Raw genomic sequence first — 21,492 nt, forward strand, 5'->3', positions numbered from 1 at the left:
ATCAGTCAAATCAATCCCATTGTTCTTTATCTGTTTATTTACGACCTGGCACCAGAGCTTTAGAAAGTAAGAAAATGTGCAGGTTACATATCTGTCTTTTTTGCAGAATTACTGGAGCAGCACAGGGGGAAGAGAGGACTCAAACAGGTAAAGATATCTCTTCATCTGAAAAACTTTGAAAATGTAACGTCAAGTGTAGTGCTGTATATATTACAGTAGAGTTTCTCTTCTCATTACCTGGGGCTTTTTCTTCGGTAGTAACAAAAGCCGCACATACAGATATATATAGTAACCTATATAATATAAAAATTGAAAGTGGCTATATCGGTATTATTTTAATAACAATGGATCAAATGACTAAGTGTAGTGTGAAAAGGGTCCACCCTACACTGCTGTTTCGCTCCACTCTTTAGAGATTCATAGCTTATTTCAGCTCATTGTTTTCAACTTTCCTCTTTGTTTTGTTCACTCTCACTGCTCTGTTGCGTTTGGCCGCAGGTGTTTTCAGCTAAAATGCTCTAAAACCCAAATGTACGCTACATGCTCAGCACTAACAGCAGACAGACACAGTTAACAACTAGCTGGTGAACATAGTGGAGCATTGAGCAGTTAAATAAAACCATATATTTTCCTCAGGAAACAAATCTAAAGGAGAATGAATATTGGATTGACGTTCATTAGGTGGCCAGAAACTCAACTCTAAATGAATGATATTGTTCATATCTGCTGAATGTGTAAATAGGCAACTGTGTGCTGACAAGTTCACCATGTCAACTGAATATGTCTGCTTGTTTCTGCTGTACCCAAAAAAATCAGTTATTGCAAGTTTAAAGTTTAAAATCAGAATTTTGACAAAATGCATCCTCTATTCTGTGTTCTTCCAGGATTCCTTCTGGTACAGACGGCTGGATGGAGTATGTTCCCATTTCAGAGAAGAAGAACGTCACTCTCGCTGCTCCACAGCGTCTCAAAGAAGGTAAACCTGAGATCAGGAGTTAAACCGCTAAGAGAAAGTCATCAGTGTTCAGTTAAATCTTCTCTGACCACCACGGCTGAGAGATTTCATGTTGCATTCTTTAAATACTGTTCTGGGATCTGTGTAGGTGGCCCCTTGGTGTATGACAGCGTGCAGCTGGTGCAGAACTCTGCAGCCTTGAACGGGACCCAGCGGGTGCTGCTGGATCACGTTATATCTGAAGAGGAGTGTTTAGACCTCAGACGCCTGGCACATGTAAGGACATTAACACAACGATGATAAAAATAATGACTTTAAATCTTAACTTTTATAGATTAATTCTGGCTGTTCTTCTTGTCTTTCAGGCTGTCACCATGGCAGGAGACGGTTACAGAGGGAAGATGTCTCCACACACTCCCAATGAGAAGTTTGAAGGAGCCACTGTACTTAAAACCCTGCAGGTACACTCACCATAAGCATAAACAAATGATTGCATGACTCATCCGCCCAATAGTTGTCAAGCTTGCAAGAAACTTTCATATTTTCTGATCAAAGAGTATTTGAAGAGAACAGTTGAATCTGAAGTCACAATTCAAACCAGGAGATCAGAATTATCTCGTCAGTAGCTTTATCATATACAGCGCTCAATAAAATGTGTCACGTTAGCTGTATGGTATCTGTCTTGATTTATTGTTTGACTCTACGTGTTATTACAGTCTCCATTTCTTCCCTGCAGTATGGCTATGAGGGCAGAGTGCCAATGAGGAGCGCTCGCCTTTTCTACGACATCAGCGAGCGAGCGAGACAGGTTATCGAGTCTTACTTCCTGCTCAACTCCACACTGCACTTCTCTTACACACACCTGGTGTGCCGGACAGCCATCACAGGTCACTCACACACACAGAAGCATACTTTACTTGACACAGAACTCACATATACATTTGAGACTCTTGAGAATAAGCTTAATTCCTGTACTTTAATGATTCAGGGAAATCAATGGACTGATTCCATCAGTAGATTTAATAAATGCTCCTGTTATCCTTAATGGTTCACTTACTGTATGGTGGAAGATTTAAAAATAAAAGACCCAGGAAGAAAAACCTGGAAAAATACAGAGGATGTTCGATTTATCAATTTGTATTTATGCTTTTTGTGTGTTGGTGTCCATTCACAGGACAGCAAGATCACAGGAATGACCTGAGCCATCCCATCCATGCTGACAACTGTCTGCTGGACCCCGAGGCCAATGAGTGCTGGAAGGAACCACCAGCATATACATACAGAGACTACAGGTATGATTCATTAAAAATCATAAACTTACTTTGCTGCAGCTGTATTACACAGTGAAACATTAATAATGGTCACTATCATATGTGATTTAATGTTGACTGTACTGATATGTTGACTTTATACTACACTTTCTTTATTTCCAGTGCACTGTTATATCTAAATGGAGATTTTGAAGGAGGGGAGTTCATATTCACAGAAATGGATGCCAAAACAGTCACGGTAAGATGGTTTCTCCTAAAATGTGAGATTTACTTCACACAGGGGACGGCCGCACTTTATAAGTTTCTGCAGGTTATTTATTTGGTTACAATACAATACAATCACAATGTATAGTTTAATTAAAACCTGAACAGGGTTTTTATTTTTTATTTTACAAAACAGAGCTTTTTTTGTTGAGGAATAGAGAAAGAGACTTCTAGTATTCTCCCAACATTTAGCCAGTCTCTTTTTTTGACACGCACCTTTGGCTGAAATAACCACAACTATTTGTATTATATGCTGGTTAGAGGAGGATATATGAGGGTTAAGGGAAGTTATATGATGTTTAAATAATATATTGAAAGGGAGGAATCATTTCAGGGTAATCTCATCCTGCTCTCTTCTCGCCACAAGCATTTTACTTGACATCATATGGGTAGAAAGAACAAACCAAATATAAACACAACAGCGTGTCCATAAAAAGAGTTTATGATCAGCTTTGATGCTCACTTGGGATTACACTCTAGGACCCTCCAGCAGGACACATTTAACAACCAAGCTGAATGTAAATAAGACAATGAAGTGTTGGCCTTACTAAAATAAACAGATAATGCTAATTTTTGACCTCACTTCTGTTCCTGCTCCGTCTCCTCCATCCTCTTCAGGCATCAGTGAAGCCCATGTGCGGCAGGATGGTGGGTTTCTCATCAGGAGGGGAGAATCCCCACGGTGTGAAGGCCGTCACCAGCGGGCAGAGGTGTGCTGTCGCTCTGTGGTTCACCCTAGACCCGCTCTTCAGAGAATTGGTAAACTAATGTTTCAGTTAAAGAAATATTCATACCGTAGGGTAATAACCACTTTGCTTCTAGGTCCTAATCTTGGATCCAATTTTGACTTTTTTTATCTCAACAATTACTGGATATATATATATATATATATATATATATATATAGATTACATTTTGTACAGACATGTTACCCTCAGGATGAATTGTAATAACGTTGTGATCCTCTGACTTTTCATCTAGCGACATCATCAGGTCAAAATTAATATAGGTCGAACTTGACATTCCCATCAGCCTTGGTTGTACTTGGGGTTAAGTGCTAATTAGCTAATGTTACCATGCTAACACGCTAAACTGAGATGTGTTAGCATTAGCTACTGACACCAATGTGCACAAGTACAGCCTAAGAGAGCTGCTTGCATGGCTGTTGACTCTTTGTTTCATCTGACTCCATCTAAATCTACCAGACAACGTAGCTTTAAATATTCAAAGCTTGTCTTTTTGAAACCATAAACTGGGGATGCAAAGAGAAGCGTGCTTCTTCCCCATAAATGAAAGGCCATAGTTCCTCTCTGTGCTATCTGGTGCCAGATATGGACACTGGTGGGAAAACCAAGTTTGGGAGGTACGTCAGACCAACACAGGAAATGAGCAATCAGTCACCTCTTGTTTCTTTTCTATGAGAAATTACTTCTGATGAGTTTTTTGTGAATCTATATCCACGACGTTCCACTTCTGGGATTGCTACGTTGCTGCCAGAAGTTCTGCCGGATTTCCCTCTTTTTCGGCCGGATGTCCATTACCATCCGCTTTCTTTGTGTTGGAATTTTAAACACCGGCCGATTTATGAAGACTATGATTAACTGCTCCTCAGATCTCTGCAGGGTGAATCCAGACAGCTAGCTCAATGCTAAATGTCCAATCAGACTTTTCTGTTGCACGACTGAAACAACTTTTGAACGTACACGTTCCACCAAAACAAGTTCCTACCAGAGGCTATTTTGAAGCGGCACCGTGGCTCTGTCCGGCACTTAGCACCGCCCATGACGATTGTGATTGGTTTAAAGAAATCCCATCCTGGAATGCTGTGGGGACTAGCCAGACCCTCCTCCGCAGCGATGTGGAGGAGGGTCTGGCAAAGCGAGACTATGATTTAGCTAACTTGAATATAATTATTGCTCTAGTTTAAATATAACTTTTTTTCCTCTTTTCCTCTCTTAGGAGAGGCTGCAGGCGGATGAGGTGATCCAGGCATTGGACACACAGTCTGTGTGGGGTCAAGGCCTCAACATCAACCCTAAAGATGAACTGTAGAAGCAGAAAAACAGCTTCACACCATCCCCTACTATCAAATCCTTCTATATATGTTAACTATTTATTGAATTGACCTTTGGATAAGAACTTTTCTATTTTTGTACTGTTTGAAGTGCAAGATTAATAATGTTGTCATTGTTTGTGTTGTCAGTTGTATTTTTTGAATGTTTCTCTACACACAAGTACTTGAGTTTACCTTTTGTTCTTTGTCTTTCCCTCCAGTGACATATTCTATTAGAGAAAAAAAACAATTTACTTTGTTTTGTTGTACCTGGTGAGTCAGCTGTTTTATGCAAGACTGATTTTATCTGTAATCTCACTGAACTGTGAAGAAGCTAAAGAGAACAACGGCAGTTGGCTTTTTCTTTTTTGCTTTGAGTTGTTTTTGTTCTGGACAACATATCCAATGGGTTTTATTCATAATTCACTATGTACAGATATAAAAAAAATACCTTCATTTTAGTGGTCAGTAGTTCAAAATAATTCACAAAGGTACTGTTACATATAAATTTTTTCTTTTCAGTGCCAGTAATATTTTTTTTCAACGTAGCCTGTGCACTGCTTTTCAAATTTTGGTACCTGATTTTCAAAAAACACTCATACAAAGAGTTTAAGAAAGAGATGTGTTCTAATATGCTGAATATTTAATGATCATGCACTCTGTCCTTCTCTGTGTGTCAAGTTTGAAACTGAAAATGTCTTCTGTCTACTTCTCTGTCCACTTTTCCTCTTGTTGTTGGCGTGATGAATCACACCGCTCCTTTCTGGGCACACAGCAGAATATACTGGTTTTACATGCTCACTGGCATAACAACATGGTGTTTATGTTTTACTTTTATTTATGTATTTTTATGAATAGACAGCTGCCGTCGTAACTGTCGGCATTTAATATGAGGAACTTTTTTTGATAAAAGATGTCAATCATTCCTGTTTCAAGGAATACATATTTGTATCAATCTTTATGTCTTTATATTTGTGTTGATGATACAGATGATAGGCCGAGTCGTGCACTGTAAATCCAATGGACAGAAAGGTACAAAAAGTAGCTTTTTCCTACATAAATTCAAACTGCTAACCAAAAACGTAATCCTGTCGTTTTATGAAGTTGGCCACTTTTGTTTCACTGATATTTAATTCTGAAATGCTGTAGCACACAAAATGTATGTGTACATGCCTATAAATTAAAAATATAAAACTCCATATCTATGTGTAATGGTGTATTTGTTTTATTTATTCATGTCATAAAATTAAACATTATTTTGTATCAAATAAGAACGCCTTTTAAATGAAGAAATTGATACATTGCTTGTGTTTTGTCCATTTCATGTCTCTCAAACAGCCAGGCGTATTTTCCTCTTACATATATATATATATTTCATTCCTTCTTTACAGTTTCATCTGTTCAAGTAACCTGTTGTGAACTTGAAGGTATCCTTATATCTATGTAACCAAACTCTCTGACAAAAGGCATACAGTAACAAATGGTTCAGCTCTTGTGTTTAAGCTGATAAGGAGCTCCATTTAAAGTAAAGTGCATCTGCCACTACAGAAAGTAAATACAGTAAAAAAAAAAAAAACATTCATTTTCTCACACTGTGTAGAGGTCACTGCGGTAAACTTTTTTTTCTTTAGAAATGTGCTTTAACACAGCACAGAAAGATAATAAAACAAAACCCTAGAAACAACTGAACACAGAATAAACGAGGCCTTATGTTTCAGAACAAGTCTTGCATTGCCCAGCCTGCGGTTTTTGATGCCATGTGAGGTGAATCCAGCGGACAAGTGTGATTTGTTTGCTTCAGAAGCGGTAGGCCAGCTGTTCGGTGAATCTGAATGGCTTGGTTTCATTGACAGTACACAGCAGGTCCCTCATGCGGCGCGCACGGCGCTCCTCCAGCACCAACCGACGGGAGCGCTCTCGAGCTGCCTGCTGCTCCGCTCGCTTCTCCGCCTGTTTCCGCTTCAGCCACCTGAGGACGGGAAGAGGATGGAGAGGACCAGTGGCGAATTTACCCTTATGATAAAAGCACATGTGAAATGCAATCTTTCATCAAGTGAAACATTTCACATGGGATGTTGTGATTTCACATGTTAAACTAAATCTCAAATTTATAAAGTTACGTTAGTATTAAAATTGAAAAGAGACAACATGTTTTTTTTACTTTACATGTGAATGCAAACTTAACATGTGAAATGTTTAACTTCACATGTGACTTAACTTTTCACATGTTAAGATTTGTATTCACATGTAAAGGTAACAATGTGTTGCCTTATCTGATCATTTCTAAATGTGTGAACCAAATTTGACATTTGGAAATGGCATGTTTTTAACTAACTACCGGTAATAACTAACAAATCTGTTAGCAATCACACAAGAAAACATACAATAGTATTGTACTGTATATATGAAGATACAACATCAAAAGAGAAATATTGATAAACTGTGAGAGGTTGTGAAATTATTTGATACTTAAAGTTAATAAAAATATAAAAGCACACTCACAGTTTGAAGGCACGTTCACACTCTTCGCGGCTGCGTAGGAAGTAACCACTGTCCTCCTCGAGCCTCTTCAGATCCACCAGCTGTCTCTCTTTCTGCTGCTGCTCGTGCTTCCTCTTAAGCCACAACCTGAAGGACTCCTCCGGGTCGCTGGAGTCTTTCTGCACGAGGACGCATCAGGTAATAAAGTGGAAACAATGGCTAACATTTATTATAGCAATGTTTTTCAATCGCCCTGACTAGTGCAGTGATTTGCTTTTCCTTGTATTTTTTTATGAATGAGGTTGGTTGGTTCAGGATTATTTGCCTTAGAGCCTTAGCCTTACCTTAAAATTATTCCTCTCCATCTCCTGGGCTCGGTGAATCCTTCTCTCCTCCTGAAACTGCTCTTTCTTCCTCAGCAGCCAGGCCTTAAATGCCAACTCGTTCTCCTGCCTCTTCTGCTTCTCTTCCTCCAGTTTTCTCTGCTCTTCCTGACATGGTAAGCAAGAGTGATTAAAACAGTGTCTATGCAATTAACAACCCTCAAATTGGAAATGCCATTCTGTTGTTTTAATGTTAGATGTGCCACTTTTACCGGTGAGAGTTCAGAATGTACAAACTTTTAATTAACATTTAACTATGTTCCTACCTCTCTGGCTAGCTTCTCCTTCCTCTCGTGGATCCTCTGCAGCAGCTCTTTCTGCTGGGGGGAGAGGGTGTAGGTGGCCTGGGAGGGTGTCCCGGTAGCTGACTGCACCCGCCGCTTGCTGCCTCTCTTCTGGCTGCCTCTCTGGCTGTGGCTGGCTGAGCTGGGTCTGCTCCTGGGCTGAGCCGGAGGTCTGGGGGCACGGAGGGAATCGATGCCCTGCTGGAAGCGAGAAGAGCCAGCAGCACGAGGACGCGGAGAGGAGGACCAGTGGGTCCTACTGGAGCTCACAGTCTGCTCCTGGTGACGTAGGGAGGAGTAGTCACTGTAGTTGTTTGCTATAGGAGGGAGAAGTCCTTGACTCTCCACCTCTTTCAGGCTGACCAGGTCAAACTTACCATCCTTTTCTACGAGGACTCTGCCCTCCTTTACCCCCCCCTCAAGGCTCTCCCCAGCCATGCCAGCTCCTCTAGATCCTACACTTTCCTCCTGAGGGGAAAGTTTGAGCTCAGAAAGCTTCCCTGACACTTCAATCTCTGCCTCTGAATCCTTGCTGCCCTTTACCTCTTCCACCTCATTACTATGTCCCTCTTTGTCAAACTGCAGTGGAGGCACCACGAGGTCCACCAGCATCTCTTTAAAATGCAGCCTCCTTTGCCTTGTCATATCAGGAGCTTCCTGGTCCTGCAGCTCCCGGTTAGCCTGCTGGATCTTCTCCAGAATGTACTTCTTCTCCTCTTCTGTCTGGTCATCCATCCCTGGAGGAGGTGGGACTATAGGTGATGACTTATTTGGGCTGTCTCTGTCTGAGTCATATTCTAATGGCTCCATAGGTGAGGGCCACCTCTCTTCATCTTCTTCCAACTCCTCTGTTTTCTTGCCTCTCTTGTCCTCCTTGTGGCTTTTCGGCTTCTTTTTCTTTCCTTTCTGTTTCTCATCCTCCTCCAGTTCCTTGTCAATTTCTGCTTCTATGTCGTCATAGTCAGGACCCTGTGGGGCCGAAAGGCAGCAGACTAATTAATTAGGTTTGGAGGTAGATGAATGAGCAACATCAATACTAATAGGCGTGCTGGTGTGATAACAGACGTGTACGTGTGTTCATAAATATTGCATCCACACAGTGAAAGCACTGCATGTTAACTGAGTTGGTTTCACATGCATACGATGATATGTGCCAGGCAGGATGGGTAACTCAACACTACTCACTATTACGCTTTCACAGAGCAGGGTCAGGGACCCATGCAGCACCCAGTCTGCAGTAAGCAGAGCAGCACTCCAAACTTAGTTTCACACAATAAAACAAAGAAGCAGGGGGATTTAAAAAAGGAAAAAACAACAGAAAGTAAAAAGGGAGATGCAATTAGCCTGTCCAATGATCATATATGAATTGCTTACCTGGTCCTCACTCCGGCTTTCCTCACTGATCAGCCAGTCCAGATCCTTCTCAAAGTCATCGTCATATTCCTCCTGAGACTGTTTGCAAACCACCTCACTCATAATCTTCACTGGAAGAAGACCAGAGACACATTTTAGACAAGAGTATTACTACACTGGCAGCAGGGCCTGAGGAGAGTGATATCAGTCATTCAGGTCCTGAGCACGATATCTCAAATTCTACTGACCAGATAACCAAGACATTTGTTGTAGAAATGTATGGTTCATGGATGATTCCTTATGATGTAGGCCACCATTAGGCCAAAATATCCTCTTGACCCACACTTGGTCCAATGAAAAGGTCTCTCAAAAACTACTTTGGATATTTGTGGTTCCCAGAAGATGTTCTGTGAAATGTTAAATTTCAATATTCGGCACATTGATAGCTGTGTTGTAATTCTGATTGAACATTAGGCTCTAAATCACATTCAGTCTCCTTTTAAACTGCTGTGTGGACAACATTTGTCCATCAGTTTACTTGAAACTGGAAGGGTCGGAAAGGAGTAAGGACAAAAGAGCCCGAGGAGATCGTTATGTCACTGTTATTTCCAATCTGGCCTGGGAACGCCTCAGGATCCCCCAGTCGGAGCTGGTTAATGTGGCTCGGAAAAGGGAAGTTTGTTGTCCCCTGCTGGAGCTGGTGCCCCCGTGACTCCACCCCCGAATAAGCGGACGAAGATGGATGGATGATTCCCAGAAGATTCATTCAAATATTGTTGATGTCCCCAACACATTTCATCTCGTACCAACTTTAACACAAAACTCTTTAATTTTTTTGCTTCACTATGGATAAAGCTTTTTTGTAAGTTTGGGGGTGAGGAAGTCGATGACAGCAGTCTATGTCACTATGGGGCTGAACCCCTTTTTTTTTTTACAATTTATTTTTAATTATTTATATAGCCTATATTATTAGACATATATTAAATTTGGCCTTTGATTGTGTGGTTCATCAATGTATGAAAATTTGTGTTGAACCCTTCCAATGGAAGACCTATATACCTCTGTGGATAGAGATTGTTAGTGTTTATACTTTAAATGTCAGTGTTGGACATGGCAGTCACATTAAAGTTGATATTATGCAAATAAAACACAATTTAATACAATATTTATATATAATATTTATTTATATATATATAATATATATTATGACTGTGTTGCAAATTGCATTATAATGCGGACATGACAGTAAATAATGGTTTATTTATATTTACCATCACAGTTAGTATGAGCCAACAGAGGTTGGATAAGTGGCAATGCTACACATCCTACTGTTGACCTGTGTGACTGAGGTAGTTAGTACAGATCAGGGTATCCCATCAGGTTGGACAATCAAAACAAGATCAGAAAAATCTAATTACAAGCAAAATGATACCAAATTATACATTCACTTTAGTTGTTGTGCCCCAAGGATTGAAGAGCACCTGAGTTTTTTGGATTATTGTGGCACTAATTCACATCACTTTACTGTATTCTTGTTGGGGATTGGTCGTCACCTACTGGACAGAAACCAGTATAACAGGGTTACCAGTAACTATTTAGCTTGTTTTTGTTTGTAATATAATAATAGATAATAATAAATAATGCCCTCTGCTCTGCAGACATGTAGCTAGGTTATGTTTACAGTAGCTATGGTTCTGTTGTGTTTTCACTGGCTACAATACAGAGTTTACCATAATCCTGTTTGTTTTGCTCTGTCTGCGGGCTATAAAAACAAACAGGACGCCGACAGAATTAAGAGGCTGACTTGTAGGGCACAGTTTACGCCCTAGACTCATTTTAATCACAATGTTTTGGCTACTGGGAGTAAAAATAGAAGCAACATGGTTGTTAGTAAACTCACCACCAGCAGGTTCTTGCGTAGTATTACTGGCGAGTTAAAAGCGGTGAAAGAACACATCCAGTCGGGTTATTTTGTGACTATATCACTTCATCTAACTGGCCCACATAGTGCCTGGCAGTCTGCGAGCAACACCTGTGCACATAATCTGTCTCTAGTCCGTCTACAGCCCTAAAAGGTTTAATAGACTCGTCGTCATAGAGACCTACAACACGCTTTACTACATGCGCATGCGCATACTAAACTAGCTTATAACATAAAATCTCCATGCACACAACCCTAACCCTAACAAGAGAAAGCCTCTGTTATATAATTAACTGCACTATATAATTAACAAATGTTTTGAATTCATATTTATTATGTATAACCAAGTTATCACAAACGTGGCTCCTACTGGGTCACTGCAGGTTTGAGTTTAATCTATACTACAGCACGACCATTAGACAGTGGGCCCAGTCAATTACTTTATTTCGGGCATATAGTCCATAGTCCAGAAAACTACAAGATAAAATAAAATCTTGAAGAATGCTTTATGGACAAAAGGCAATGCACGTTTAAACAATAAATATGAGATTCTGGTCGGAGTATAATTCAAGTTCTGTCTGTATATTGTCGACACTCGTTTGAGGATTGGGGAAGTCAATCATGTAACACAAAACAGAAGTACGTGAAATCGTCTTTACTGGAAAAAATGAGGGGTCAATGAATGCAACATTTCTTTTAGGCGCACTGCATTTTGGGTCTTGATGTTGGCTTTAGGCTTTCACTACGCGGAGAGCTCATAGGTGGAGCTTGACGAAGAACGACATTTCCCATGTTGCCTCTGTCACTACCTGGAAACTACACGCCCCTTGACTTGACGCACGACTGATAGCACGTAGGCAAAACTTGTGATGTTTGAGTAAGTACATTCACGTTAACTCTGTCCACGGCCGATACGCACCGAGAAAACAGCAGTTCTTCTACAAATGGCAACCATTGTCTTTTGCTCAGTAAACAAAACGGCACAGACCACCGCCAGACGATGTTTGTTTTCACATTTAAAGGGGCTTGCTAGTTCAGGGGAGTCACGTCTGCCGTTATCCTGCACTCACAGCCCGTCAGTGACTTTCCTTGCGGGTATAAGATGTTATCCCAGGGGTTACAGCGTGCGTTTCATGTCCCATGGGACCGCAGGCAGAGCCGCAACCGGGCGAACCAGAAGGGGAGCCCTGGCGCTCATTGGAGCCGCAGCAGTAACGGCATCAGCGGCGGTAGCGGGGTTTTTAGCCAACGCTAACCACTTCCAGCGTGCTGAAATGGCAACGAAAGTATCTCGAGCCGCGGAGGAGAATGAGCAAGAGGGGGATATTTTGGAGAGATGCCGGGGGTTCATGTCTCCTCCAGTGACAGACATCGGTGTGCTGCAGGAGAGGAAAGGGGAGATGCGTACGAGGATGGAGATGTTGATCATGGAGACGCAGGCCGCCTTTTGCAACGCCCTGGAGGAGGTGGACGGTGGGAAGTTCAAGGTGGACCGGTGGCAGAGGAATGAAGGTAAGGGAGGCTCACCTGATATGGTTGTGAGACTGAAACTGCAGAGCTCAGTGTGGAGCAGAACAGATCCATGTTCATTGTGGCCATAATGCTTAAGGTGTTAATGAGACTCTTGAGGTATTTACTAACTAACTCGCATCTATCTCTTACTATGTATTCCATTTTGACCATGTATGTGTCAGGTGGCGGAGGAATCAGCTGTGTGATGCAAGATGGAAAGGTGTTTGAGAAGGCAGGGGTCAATGTATCAGTGGTGTTCGGAAACCTGACTGAGGAGGCTGCCAGACAGATGAAGAGCAGAGGGAAAGTCCTCAAAGGGAAAGATGGTAAGTTTTGTTAAGTTGATATTTGTATGCACACTTAAAGCTTGATATAGTTCTTCAAGAGGTGTGGCAACCTACATTCAGAGTAATATGTGATGGATAAAGTGTTATGTCATGCTCTGTTTTCTCTCAGGTAAACTGCCATTTTGTGCCATGGGTGTAAGCTCTGTTATCCACCCCAAGAACCCCCACATCCCCACAGTGCACTTCAACTACAGATACTTTGAGATCGAAGAGGAAGATGGTGAGTGTCAGTACTTGACGTCAGCAGTTGTGTCTTGGTGTCAGTGACACTATTGAGTGCATGAATGAATGAATGATAACCCTTGTGTCTTTTGTGTGTGTGTGTGTGTGTGTGTGTGTGTGTGTGTGTGTGTGTGTGTGTGTGTGTGTGTGTGTGTGTGTGTGTGTGTGTGTGTGTGTGTGTGTGTGTGTGTGTGTGTGTGTTAGGCACTAAGCAGTGGTGGTTTGGTGGAGGCACAGACCTGACTCCAGTTTACATTAATAAAGAAGATGCATTTCACTTCCACAACACCCTGAAGGAGGCCTGTGACAAGCACCACCACCAGTACTATCCAGACTTCAAGAAATGGTACAGTTTGACTCAAGATTAGTCCCGCGTTTGTGAAACTCCACATATTTGTGTAACTCAGCACGTACACATGTGTAGGTCTGATTTGTGTATGTGGATTACAATGGGTGTATCCTCAGTGTGGGATGATGATAAGAAAAAGTCTCTGCCTAAAATTCTTCAGTTGCAGAAAAACCGTTGAGCCCTGACGTAAGCCAGTGACTGACCATTTGGGATATGGAAGGGCCGGGTGTGGTTTAGCTAATGTGGCTTGTAATAAGTACATTTTGTCAACTTAATTTGAATTTAAATCTAAAAGGAATATTTAGGCATTTTGAGAAATATACTTATTTGCTTTCTTGCCGAGAGTTAGATAAGAAGATTGATACCTTACTGTATCTGTCTGTTAGAAATAAAGCTAGAGACAGCAGCTGGTTAGTATGGGCTGAGCAGTAGGGGTGCTGGTAGACAGAGTCAGTCTAGTTGTTCCCCCTGCTTCCAGTCTTTATGCTAAAGCTTCATATTTAACATGCAAACATGAGAGTACATTTTAATTCTCATTTAAAAACTGGCACTATAGATGTGCTTTCATCTTATTTTTAATTCCTTTCAACCTCTTGATTGAATGTATTTGCCTATTTGGGTATGTATTTCTAGGTGTGACCGATACTTCTACATCCGACACAGAGGAGAGACTCGGGGTATAGGAGGGATCTTCTTCGATGACCTGGACTCTCCGAGTCAGGAGGAGGCATTCAACTTCGTCCAGAGCTGTGCCCGCACCGTGGTGCCCTGTTACCTGCCCATCGTATACAAACACCTCAACGACTCCTTTACTGATGAGAACAAAGGCTGGCAGCAAGTACGACGAGGAAGGTGAGTTAAAAACGCACAAAAGAACCGGTGGTTGTTAATAACCAATGTATACATAGCTCATTTAGTTCAATGCCTCAAGGCTTTTCAAACTAGTTCTGCTGAACAAACATTACCTTCATCCATCATAAGTAAAAGCCAAATTTGACATCACCATAATGTTAATGCCTTAAAGTCAACCAAATCAACTATGAATTAATCAACTATAAATAAACTCACACAAACATTACAAGTTGCTTTACAAGTTGCTTATGATAGATGATCTATCACAGTTAACATTTAGTTTTCTTTATTTTGTAAAAGCGAAAATAAAAAAGACTTTGAAATGCAAAATGATTTATGAAAAAGTTTTGATGTAGACTCAGTTAAAGTTTTGTAGTTAAGCAGTTGAAAGTGCAGATAAATTGTGTCCACATCTTTAAGGTTGGTGTGTGCATTTGTCAATCCTGAAAGACATACTGCGAGAAAAGATGGACAAAGGTTGATGTGAATAGGTTCTTTTATAGCATTACAAAGGTTCATGCACTGCAGCTGAGACTCTTCTATCAGAGCTGCGCACAGCCACATAAATGCACTAACCTGAAAGACTTCAATGATTATCCAACAATAACTTTGACTGAAAATACAGATTACTAAATGTTCACTGTGCAGGATTACCTACATATCTCAAGCAAGTTTTTAATGAAGTTTATCGTTGATTTGAATACACTTTTACACATTCTTGGTTTGCATATTGTTTTGGATTGGATTAAGGGGCAACATATTTTTAATAGTGTCTACTTAATGTATCATAAACCACATGAAGCTAGGTGTCTACAGTAGGTTTTGTGTGTTTCTGTCGTAGATATGTGGAGTTCAACCTGGTGTATGACAGGGGAGTGAAGTTTGGCTTGGCCACGCCTGGCTCCAGAATTGAGAGCATTCTCATGTCTCTCCCCCTCACTGCCAGGTAAGATTACACTGGTTTGAAGTACTGCTAGCCCTGCTCTTGTATGACAGAAATGAGCAGTCTTTGTTGCTTGGTAACAAACTCACCCTTCATCCTCAGGTGGGAGTATATGCATGAGCCTGCCAAAGGTACCATGGAGGCTGAGATGCTGGAGGTGTTACGAAACCCCAAGGAGTGGGTGTAACCACCACCGTGTTCACATGTCAATATGGACAAATCCTCCGAAACCGTCTTTTTTGTATTGTATAATGGTGTCAACTGTCTAGATCAGCAGCAGTTAACACTGTGTTTACCAAAATAATATTGCATTGCATGTGTCTGAAAAGTTTTTTAATCTGCAATTGTTATTTTTTGCTCTTTCCTGTTTGCTTCGTTTTGTCCAATCAGCCTTGTTAACCCTTGTGTGGTCCTTCGGGTCCCGGTGACCCGAAGGACAAAACAAAGGTTAATGCAGCACCTTGGTGCTCGTTTGTACAGCATTTTGGTCAGCTTAAACAGTGTTTAAATGTGCTAGGAAACAAACTTTACTTACTTACTTTACAAGAGACAGGGTTTAGAGAGCAATTCTCAACAAAATAAACAGAAGTACATCATCCTTGTGTGGTCCTTCGGGTCCCGGTGACCCAAAGGACCACACAAGGGTAACACTGAATCACATTAGTTATGCATTACTACTGGTGGCCACAGGTGGTCATTGCCTGCTTTTTCGATGATGTGCTTTTTTAAAGAAATGTTGTGTCAAACATTAGCTGTGTTTTTTTTCTATGCCTGGGCTGAATGTCGCTTGCTCTACCTGAAGCTCTTTAGCACTACTCTGCTTTTAACAAAGCACTCAAAGGGAAAATAGGGACAAACTGAGCCACGGCATGTACTGTATGTGTATGCCACCACTGTTATGAAATGTTAATAAATCTCTATATGTTTCTGCGCATCTGCTCAAAACAATGGGTTAATTTTGACAATCATAGATAATGATAATAAGGGACTAATAATTCCACTTGAGAACCATTTACGTAGTGGTTCATCCACTTCTGGTTAATGAGTCACTTCCTGATTTGTTTGAACAGTAGTAAAACAATAGTTGGATATTAGATCATGTTCCACAGAGAGGATGGTTGTGATTTATAGGCCAGGTGGCTCATTGACACAGAATGTTGGAAAACAAAATGACATTTTAAATGCAAAAATAATTTATATCTAACAAATAAATTGTTCTGTTAACTTTCGTGTCTTTTTCTGACTTTATTCTTAATTCCTTGTGCATCATTTTAGGTCAAAACAAAATCATTACAAAGTCATAGTATAGTATGTCATAACAATTTCATTAAAATATTGTATTGTATGTCATAAAAACTCATATAGTAGGTCATAAAAATGCAATAAAAAAGTCATAATGTAGTATGTCAGGAAGTCATAGTATGCCATAAAAAGTCATAGAATAGTATGTCGTAAAAATCATTAAAAAAAAGTCAGAGGATAGTAGGAAAAAGTTATGAAAACTCATAGTATAGTATTTCATAAAAAGTCATAGTATAGCATGCCATGAAAAGTAATAAAAAGTCATAGTGTTGTATACCATACAAATTATAAAAAGTCATAGTATTGTATGTCATAAGAAGTCATAGTATAGTATGTCTTAGAAAAGAATTATGAAAAAAGTCAAAGTAGTATGTCATAAAAAGTCATAGTATAGCATGTCATCAAAAGTAATAAAAAGTCATAGTATAGTGTGTCATAATGAAAATCATAAAAAAGGTCTCAGTATTGTATATCATCAAAAAGTCAGGAAAAGTGATTCACAGGGCATGGTATCCACCCTATGCTTCATGCACATTGTATTCGCTAAAGACCATGGGCACATTTCTTTATGTGTTTTGCGAGTGTCCCCCTGTTGCACGGTTCTGGCAAAATGTTGCCTCCGAATTAACGACACTCGTCTCTGGGACAGTCCCCGCGAATATACCAGTTCTGCTGCTGAATGACACTTCTTCACTACAGATTTCTAAATGTCAGAAAAGGATAGTCCTTGCCGGGCTTACAGCTGTAAAGAAAATTGTGGCGGTGTGATGGAAGCCCCCACACACTTTGACCATTAAGCAGTGGCTTCTGACCTTTCTTGACATAGTTTATATGGAACTTTCAACAGCCCGCATAAATGGTGCTAAACAGGTAAATGTGGATATGTGGCTTTTAATGGCAGAGGCATTAAAAGGTTGACTGTGACTATAGTTGCCAGCCCACGGGGTCCTGGGGAGGGTGGGGTTATATTGTTTTGCTTATACAGGTCTTATTTCATTTGAATTCATTAATTTTATTATTTATTTTTTTGGAGGGTTGTTACATGTATGTTCTGTTACCTGTAACATGCTGCTGGTTTTGTCTATGTTATGTGTTGAATAAAAAACATTTGATCACAAAAAAAGTCATAAAAAGTAATAGTATTGTAGTCAGAAAAAACTTTCATAAAAAAGTCATAATGTATTATAGCGTAAAAATCTATAAAAAGACATGGTATAGTATGTCGAAACAAGTCATAGTATAGTATGTTGAAAAAAGTCATCTAAAGGTCATGGTATAGCATGTCAAAAACGTCATAAAAAAACTATGTGGAAAAAAGTCTTAGTATAGTGTGTCGAAAAAAGTCATGAAAAAGTCATAGTATAGTATGTCTAAAAAAAGTCATAAAAAAGTAAGTCGTGAATGTGAAAAAATCATAGTATAGTATGTCAAAAAAAGCCATAAGAAAGTCATAGCATAGTATGTTGAAAAAAGTCCAAGTATAGCATGTCGAAAGAAGTCATAAAAAATTCATAGCATGGTATGCTTAAAAAAGTAATTGTATAGTATGTCGTTAAAATTCATGAAAAAGTCATAGTATAGTATGTCGAAATAAGTCAAAAAAGTCAAAATGTAGTATGTTGAATAAATCATTAAAACGTCATAGTATAGTAAGTCGAAATAAGTCAAAAAAGTCATAATGTAGTATGTTGAATAAATCATTAAAAAGTCATAGTATAGTATGTCGAAATAAGTGATAAAAGTCATAGTATAGTCTGTCGAAAAAAGTGATAAAAAAAGTCATACTATAGCATGTCGGAAAAGTCCTAACAAATTCATAGTATAGTATGTGGAAAAAAATGACAGTATAGTATGTGAAATTTTTTAATAAAAAAAGTCATAATATAGCATGTTGTAAAAGTCATCAAAAAGTCATAGTATAGTCTGTCGAAAAAAGTGATAAAAAAGTCATACTATAGCATGTTGGAAAAGTCTTAACAAATTCATAGTATAGTATGTGGAAAAAAATGACAGTATAGTATGTGAAATTTTTTAATAAAAAAAGTCATAATATAGCATGTTGTAAAAGTCATCAAAACGTCATAGTATAGTATGTTGAAAAAAGTCATAAAAAAGTCATAGTATAGTATGTCGAAATAAGTCATTAAAAAGTCATAGTATAGTATGTTGAAAAAGTCATCAAAAAGTCGTAGTATATTATGTTGAAAAAGTCAAAAAAATTCATACTATAGTATGTCAAAAAAGTCATAAAACAGTCATAGTATAGTATGTTGAAAAAGTCATAAAAAAGTCATAGTATAGTATGTCACAAATGTCATAAAAAAGTCATAGTATAGTATGTTGAAAAAAGAAATAGTATAGTGTGTTGAAAAAGTCATAAATAAGTCATAGTATAGTATGTCACAAATGTAAGGTCATAAAAAAGTCATAGTATAGTATGTTGAAAAAATAAATAGTATAGTATGTTGAAAAAGTCATAAAAAGTCATAGTATAGTATGTTGAAAAAAGAAATAGTATAGTATGTTGAGAAAAGTCATAAAAAGTCATAGTATAGTATGTTGAAAAAAGTCATAAAAAAGCCGTAATTGAGTATGTCAAAAATGTCTTAAAAAGTCATAGTATAGTATGTTGAAAAAAGAAATAATAATTATAGTATGTTTGTAAAAGTCATAAAACAGTCATAGTATAGTATGTTGAAAAAAGTCATAAAAAAAGTCATAGTAGTATTGTTAAAAATGTCATAAAAAAGTCAAGTATAATTATGTTGAAAAAAGTGCATAAAAAAGTCATAGTATAGTATGTTGAAAAAAGAAATAGTATAGTATGTTGAAAAAGTCATAAAACAGTCATAGTATAGTATGTTGAAAAGGTCATAAAAAAGTCATAGTATAGTATGTCAAAAATGTCATAAAAAAGTCATAGTATAGTATGTTGAAAAAGTAAATAAGTATAGTATGTAGAAAAGTCATAAAAAAAAGTCATAGTATAGTATGTTGAAAAAAAGAAATATGATAGTATGTGGGTAAAAAAGTCATAAAACAGTCATAGTATAGTATGTTGAAAAAGTCATAAAAAAGTCATAGTATAGTATGCAAAAAAGTCATAAAACAGTCATAGTATAGTATGTTGAAAAAAGAAATAGTATAGTATGTTGAAAAAGTCATAAAAAAGTCATAGTATAGTATGTTAAAAAAAGAAATAGTATAGTATGTTGTAAAAGTCATAAAAAAGTCACAGTATAGTATGTCAAAAATGTCATATAAAAGTCATAGTATAGTATGTTGAAAAAGTCATAAAAAAGTCATAGTATAGTATGTTGAAAAAGGAAATAGTATAATATGTTGTAAAAGTCATAAAACAGTCATAGTATAGTATGTTGAAAAAGTCATAAAAAAGTCATAGTATAGTATGTCAAAAATGTCATAAAAAAGTCATAGTATAGTATGTTGAAAAAGTCATAAAAAAGTCATAGTATAGTATGTTGAAAAAAGAAATAGTATAGTATGTTGAAAAAGTCATAAAACAGTTAGGTAGTATGAGTATGTTGAAAAAGTCATAAAAAAGTCATAGTATAGTATGTTGAAAAAATAAATAGTATAGTATGTTGTAAAAAGTCATAAAACAGTCATAGTATAGTATGTTGAAAAAAGTCATAAAAGGAATCATAGTATAGTATGTCAAAATTAAAAAGTCATAGTATAGTATGTTGAAAAAATAAATAGTATAGTATGTTGAAAAAAGTCATAAAAAAGTCATATAATTATATTATGTTGAAAAAAATAAATAGTATAAGTATGTTGAGAAAAAGTCATAAAACAGTCCATAGTATAGTATGTTGAAAAAAAAAGAAATAGTATAGTATGTTGAAAAAAGTCATAAAAAAGTCCATAGTATAGTATGTTGAAAAAAAAATAAGTATAGTATGTTGTAAAAAGTCATAAAACAGTCATAGTATAGTATGTTAAAAAGTCATAAAAAAGTCATAGTATAGTATGTTGAAAAAAAAGAAATAGTATAGTATGTTGAAAAGTCATAAAACAGTCATAGTATAGTATGTTGAAAAAAGTCATAAAAAAGTCATTAGTATAGTATGTTGAAAAAAGAAATAGTATAATTATGTTGTAAAAGTCATAAAAACAGTCATAGTATAGTATGTTGAAAAAGTCATAAAAAAGTCATAGTATAGTATGTCAAAAATGTCATAAAAAAGTCATAGTATAGTATGTTGAAAAAATAAATAGTATAGTATGTTGAAAAAGTCATAAAAAAGTCATAGTATAGTATGTTGAAAAAATAAATAGTATAGTATGTTGAAAAAGTCATAAAACAGTCATAGTATAGTATGTTGAAAAAAGAAATAGTATAGTATGTTGAAAATGTCATAAAAAAGTCATAGTATATAGTATGTTGAAAAAGTCATAAAAAAAGTCATAGTATAGTATGTTGAAAAAAAAGAAATAGTATAGTATGTTTGAAAAAGTCATAAAACAGTCATAGTATAGTTATGTTGAAAAAAGTCATAAAAAAATCATAGTATAGTATGTTTGAAAAAAGAAATAATAGTATAAGTATGTTGTAAAAAGTCATAAAAAACAGTCATAGTATAGTATGTTGAAAAAAGTCATAAAAAAGTCATAGTATAATTATGTCAAAAATGTCATAAAAAAGTCATAGTATAGTATGTTGAAAAAAATAAATAGTATAGTATGTTGGAAAAAGTCATAAAAAAGTCATAGTATAGTATGTTGAAAAAGAAATGAGTATAGTATGTTGAAAAAGTCATAAAACAGTAATAGTATAGTATGTTGAAAAAAAGAAATAGTATAGTATGTTGAAAAAGTCATAATAAAATTATAGTATGTTGAAAAAAGAAATAGTATAGTATGTTGTAAAAGTCATAAAACAGTCATAGTATGAGTATGTTGAAAAAGTCATAAAAAAAGTCATAGTATAGTATGTTGAAAAAAGTCATAAAAAAGTCATGAGTATATTATGTTGAA

At 37.4% G+C, this 21,492-nt stretch overlaps 3 protein-coding genes across 4 annotated transcripts in view; 2 read left to right on the top strand and 1 right to left on the bottom strand.

Moving 5' to 3' along the window:
• p3h2 (prolyl 3-hydroxylase 2) overlaps positions 1-5,741 on the top strand; it is a 66,777-nt gene extending 61,036 nt beyond the window's left edge. The window contains exons 7-15 of the mRNA XM_039811301.1: positions 107-147; positions 885-976; positions 1,104-1,231; positions 1,321-1,416; positions 1,692-1,842; positions 2,130-2,247; positions 2,389-2,464; positions 3,109-3,249; positions 4,449-5,741. Of these exons, the coding sequence (XP_039667235.1) occupies positions 107-147; positions 885-976; positions 1,104-1,231; positions 1,321-1,416; positions 1,692-1,842; positions 2,130-2,247; positions 2,389-2,464; positions 3,109-3,249; positions 4,449-4,541 (936 nt within the window). The 3' untranslated portion in view covers positions 4,542-5,741. The remainder of the gene's footprint in view (positions 1-106; positions 148-884; positions 977-1,103; positions 1,232-1,320; positions 1,417-1,691; positions 1,843-2,129; positions 2,248-2,388; positions 2,465-3,108; positions 3,250-4,448) is intronic.
• A 10-nt stretch (positions 5,742-5,751) lies between these two features.
• Positions 5,752-11,143, bottom strand: ccdc181 (coiled-coil domain containing 181). 2 transcript variants are annotated; one of them, XM_039811303.1, is made up of 6 exons: positions 10,944-11,143; positions 9,065-9,169; positions 7,673-8,659; positions 7,368-7,514; positions 7,045-7,202; positions 5,752-6,511 (listed from the first exon to the last, which is right to left on the bottom strand). In XM_039811303.1, exons 1-6 carry the CDS (start codon positions 10,998-11,000, stop codon positions 6,340-6,342), a joined length of 1,626 nt encoding a protein of 541 aa, XP_039667237.1. In that variant the 5' UTR covers positions 11,001-11,143; the 3' UTR covers positions 5,752-6,339. The 2 variants fall into 2 exon arrangements, with proteins under 2 accessions (XP_039667237.1, XP_039667238.1); XM_039811304.1 differs by having other exon boundaries at positions 9,065-9,174.
• A 765-nt stretch (positions 11,144-11,908) lies between these two features.
• cpox (coproporphyrinogen oxidase) lies at positions 11,909-16,413 on the top strand. The gene is made up of 7 exons (XM_039812305.1): positions 11,909-12,476; positions 12,659-12,802; positions 12,933-13,043; positions 13,250-13,391; positions 14,028-14,246; positions 15,088-15,192; positions 15,292-16,413. The coding sequence occupies exons 1-7, from the start codon at positions 11,909-11,911 to the stop codon at positions 15,374-15,376; spliced, it is 1,374 nt and encodes a 457-aa protein (XP_039668239.1). The 3' UTR covers positions 15,377-16,413.
• Positions 16,414-21,492: the final 5,079 nt, after the last annotated feature.

Source organism: Perca fluviatilis, chromosome 9 (assembly GCF_010015445.1).
Source record: "Perca fluviatilis chromosome 9, GENO_Pfluv_1.0, whole genome shotgun sequence".
NCBI lineage: Eukaryota > Metazoa > Chordata > Actinopteri > Perciformes > Percidae > Perca > Perca fluviatilis.

Coding starts and splice junctions, on each gene's coding strand:
- ccdc181 (XM_039811303.1), bottom strand. CDS start 11,000: ATGTGTTCTTTCACCGCTTTTAACTCGCCAGTAATACTACGCAAGAAC. Junction 9,170..10,943: donor TACGCAAGAACCTGCTGGTG/GTGAGTTTACTA, acceptor CTTCCAGTGAAG/ATTATGAGTGAGGTGGTTTG. Junction 8,660..9,064: donor AAAGCCGGAGTGAGGACCAG/GTAAGCAATTCA, acceptor TCGGCCCCACAG/GGTCCTGACTATGACGACAT.
- cpox (XM_039812305.1), top strand. CDS start 11,909: ATGGCAACCATTGTCTTTTGCTCAGTAAACAAAACGGCACAGACCACC. Junction 13,044..13,249: donor TGAGATCGAAGAGGAAGATG/GTGAGTGTCAGT, acceptor TGTGTGTGTTAG/GCACTAAGCAGTGGTGGTTT. Junction 15,193..15,291: donor TCTCTCCCCCTCACTGCCAG/GTAAGATTACAC, acceptor CTTCATCCTCAG/GTGGGAGTATATGCATGAGC.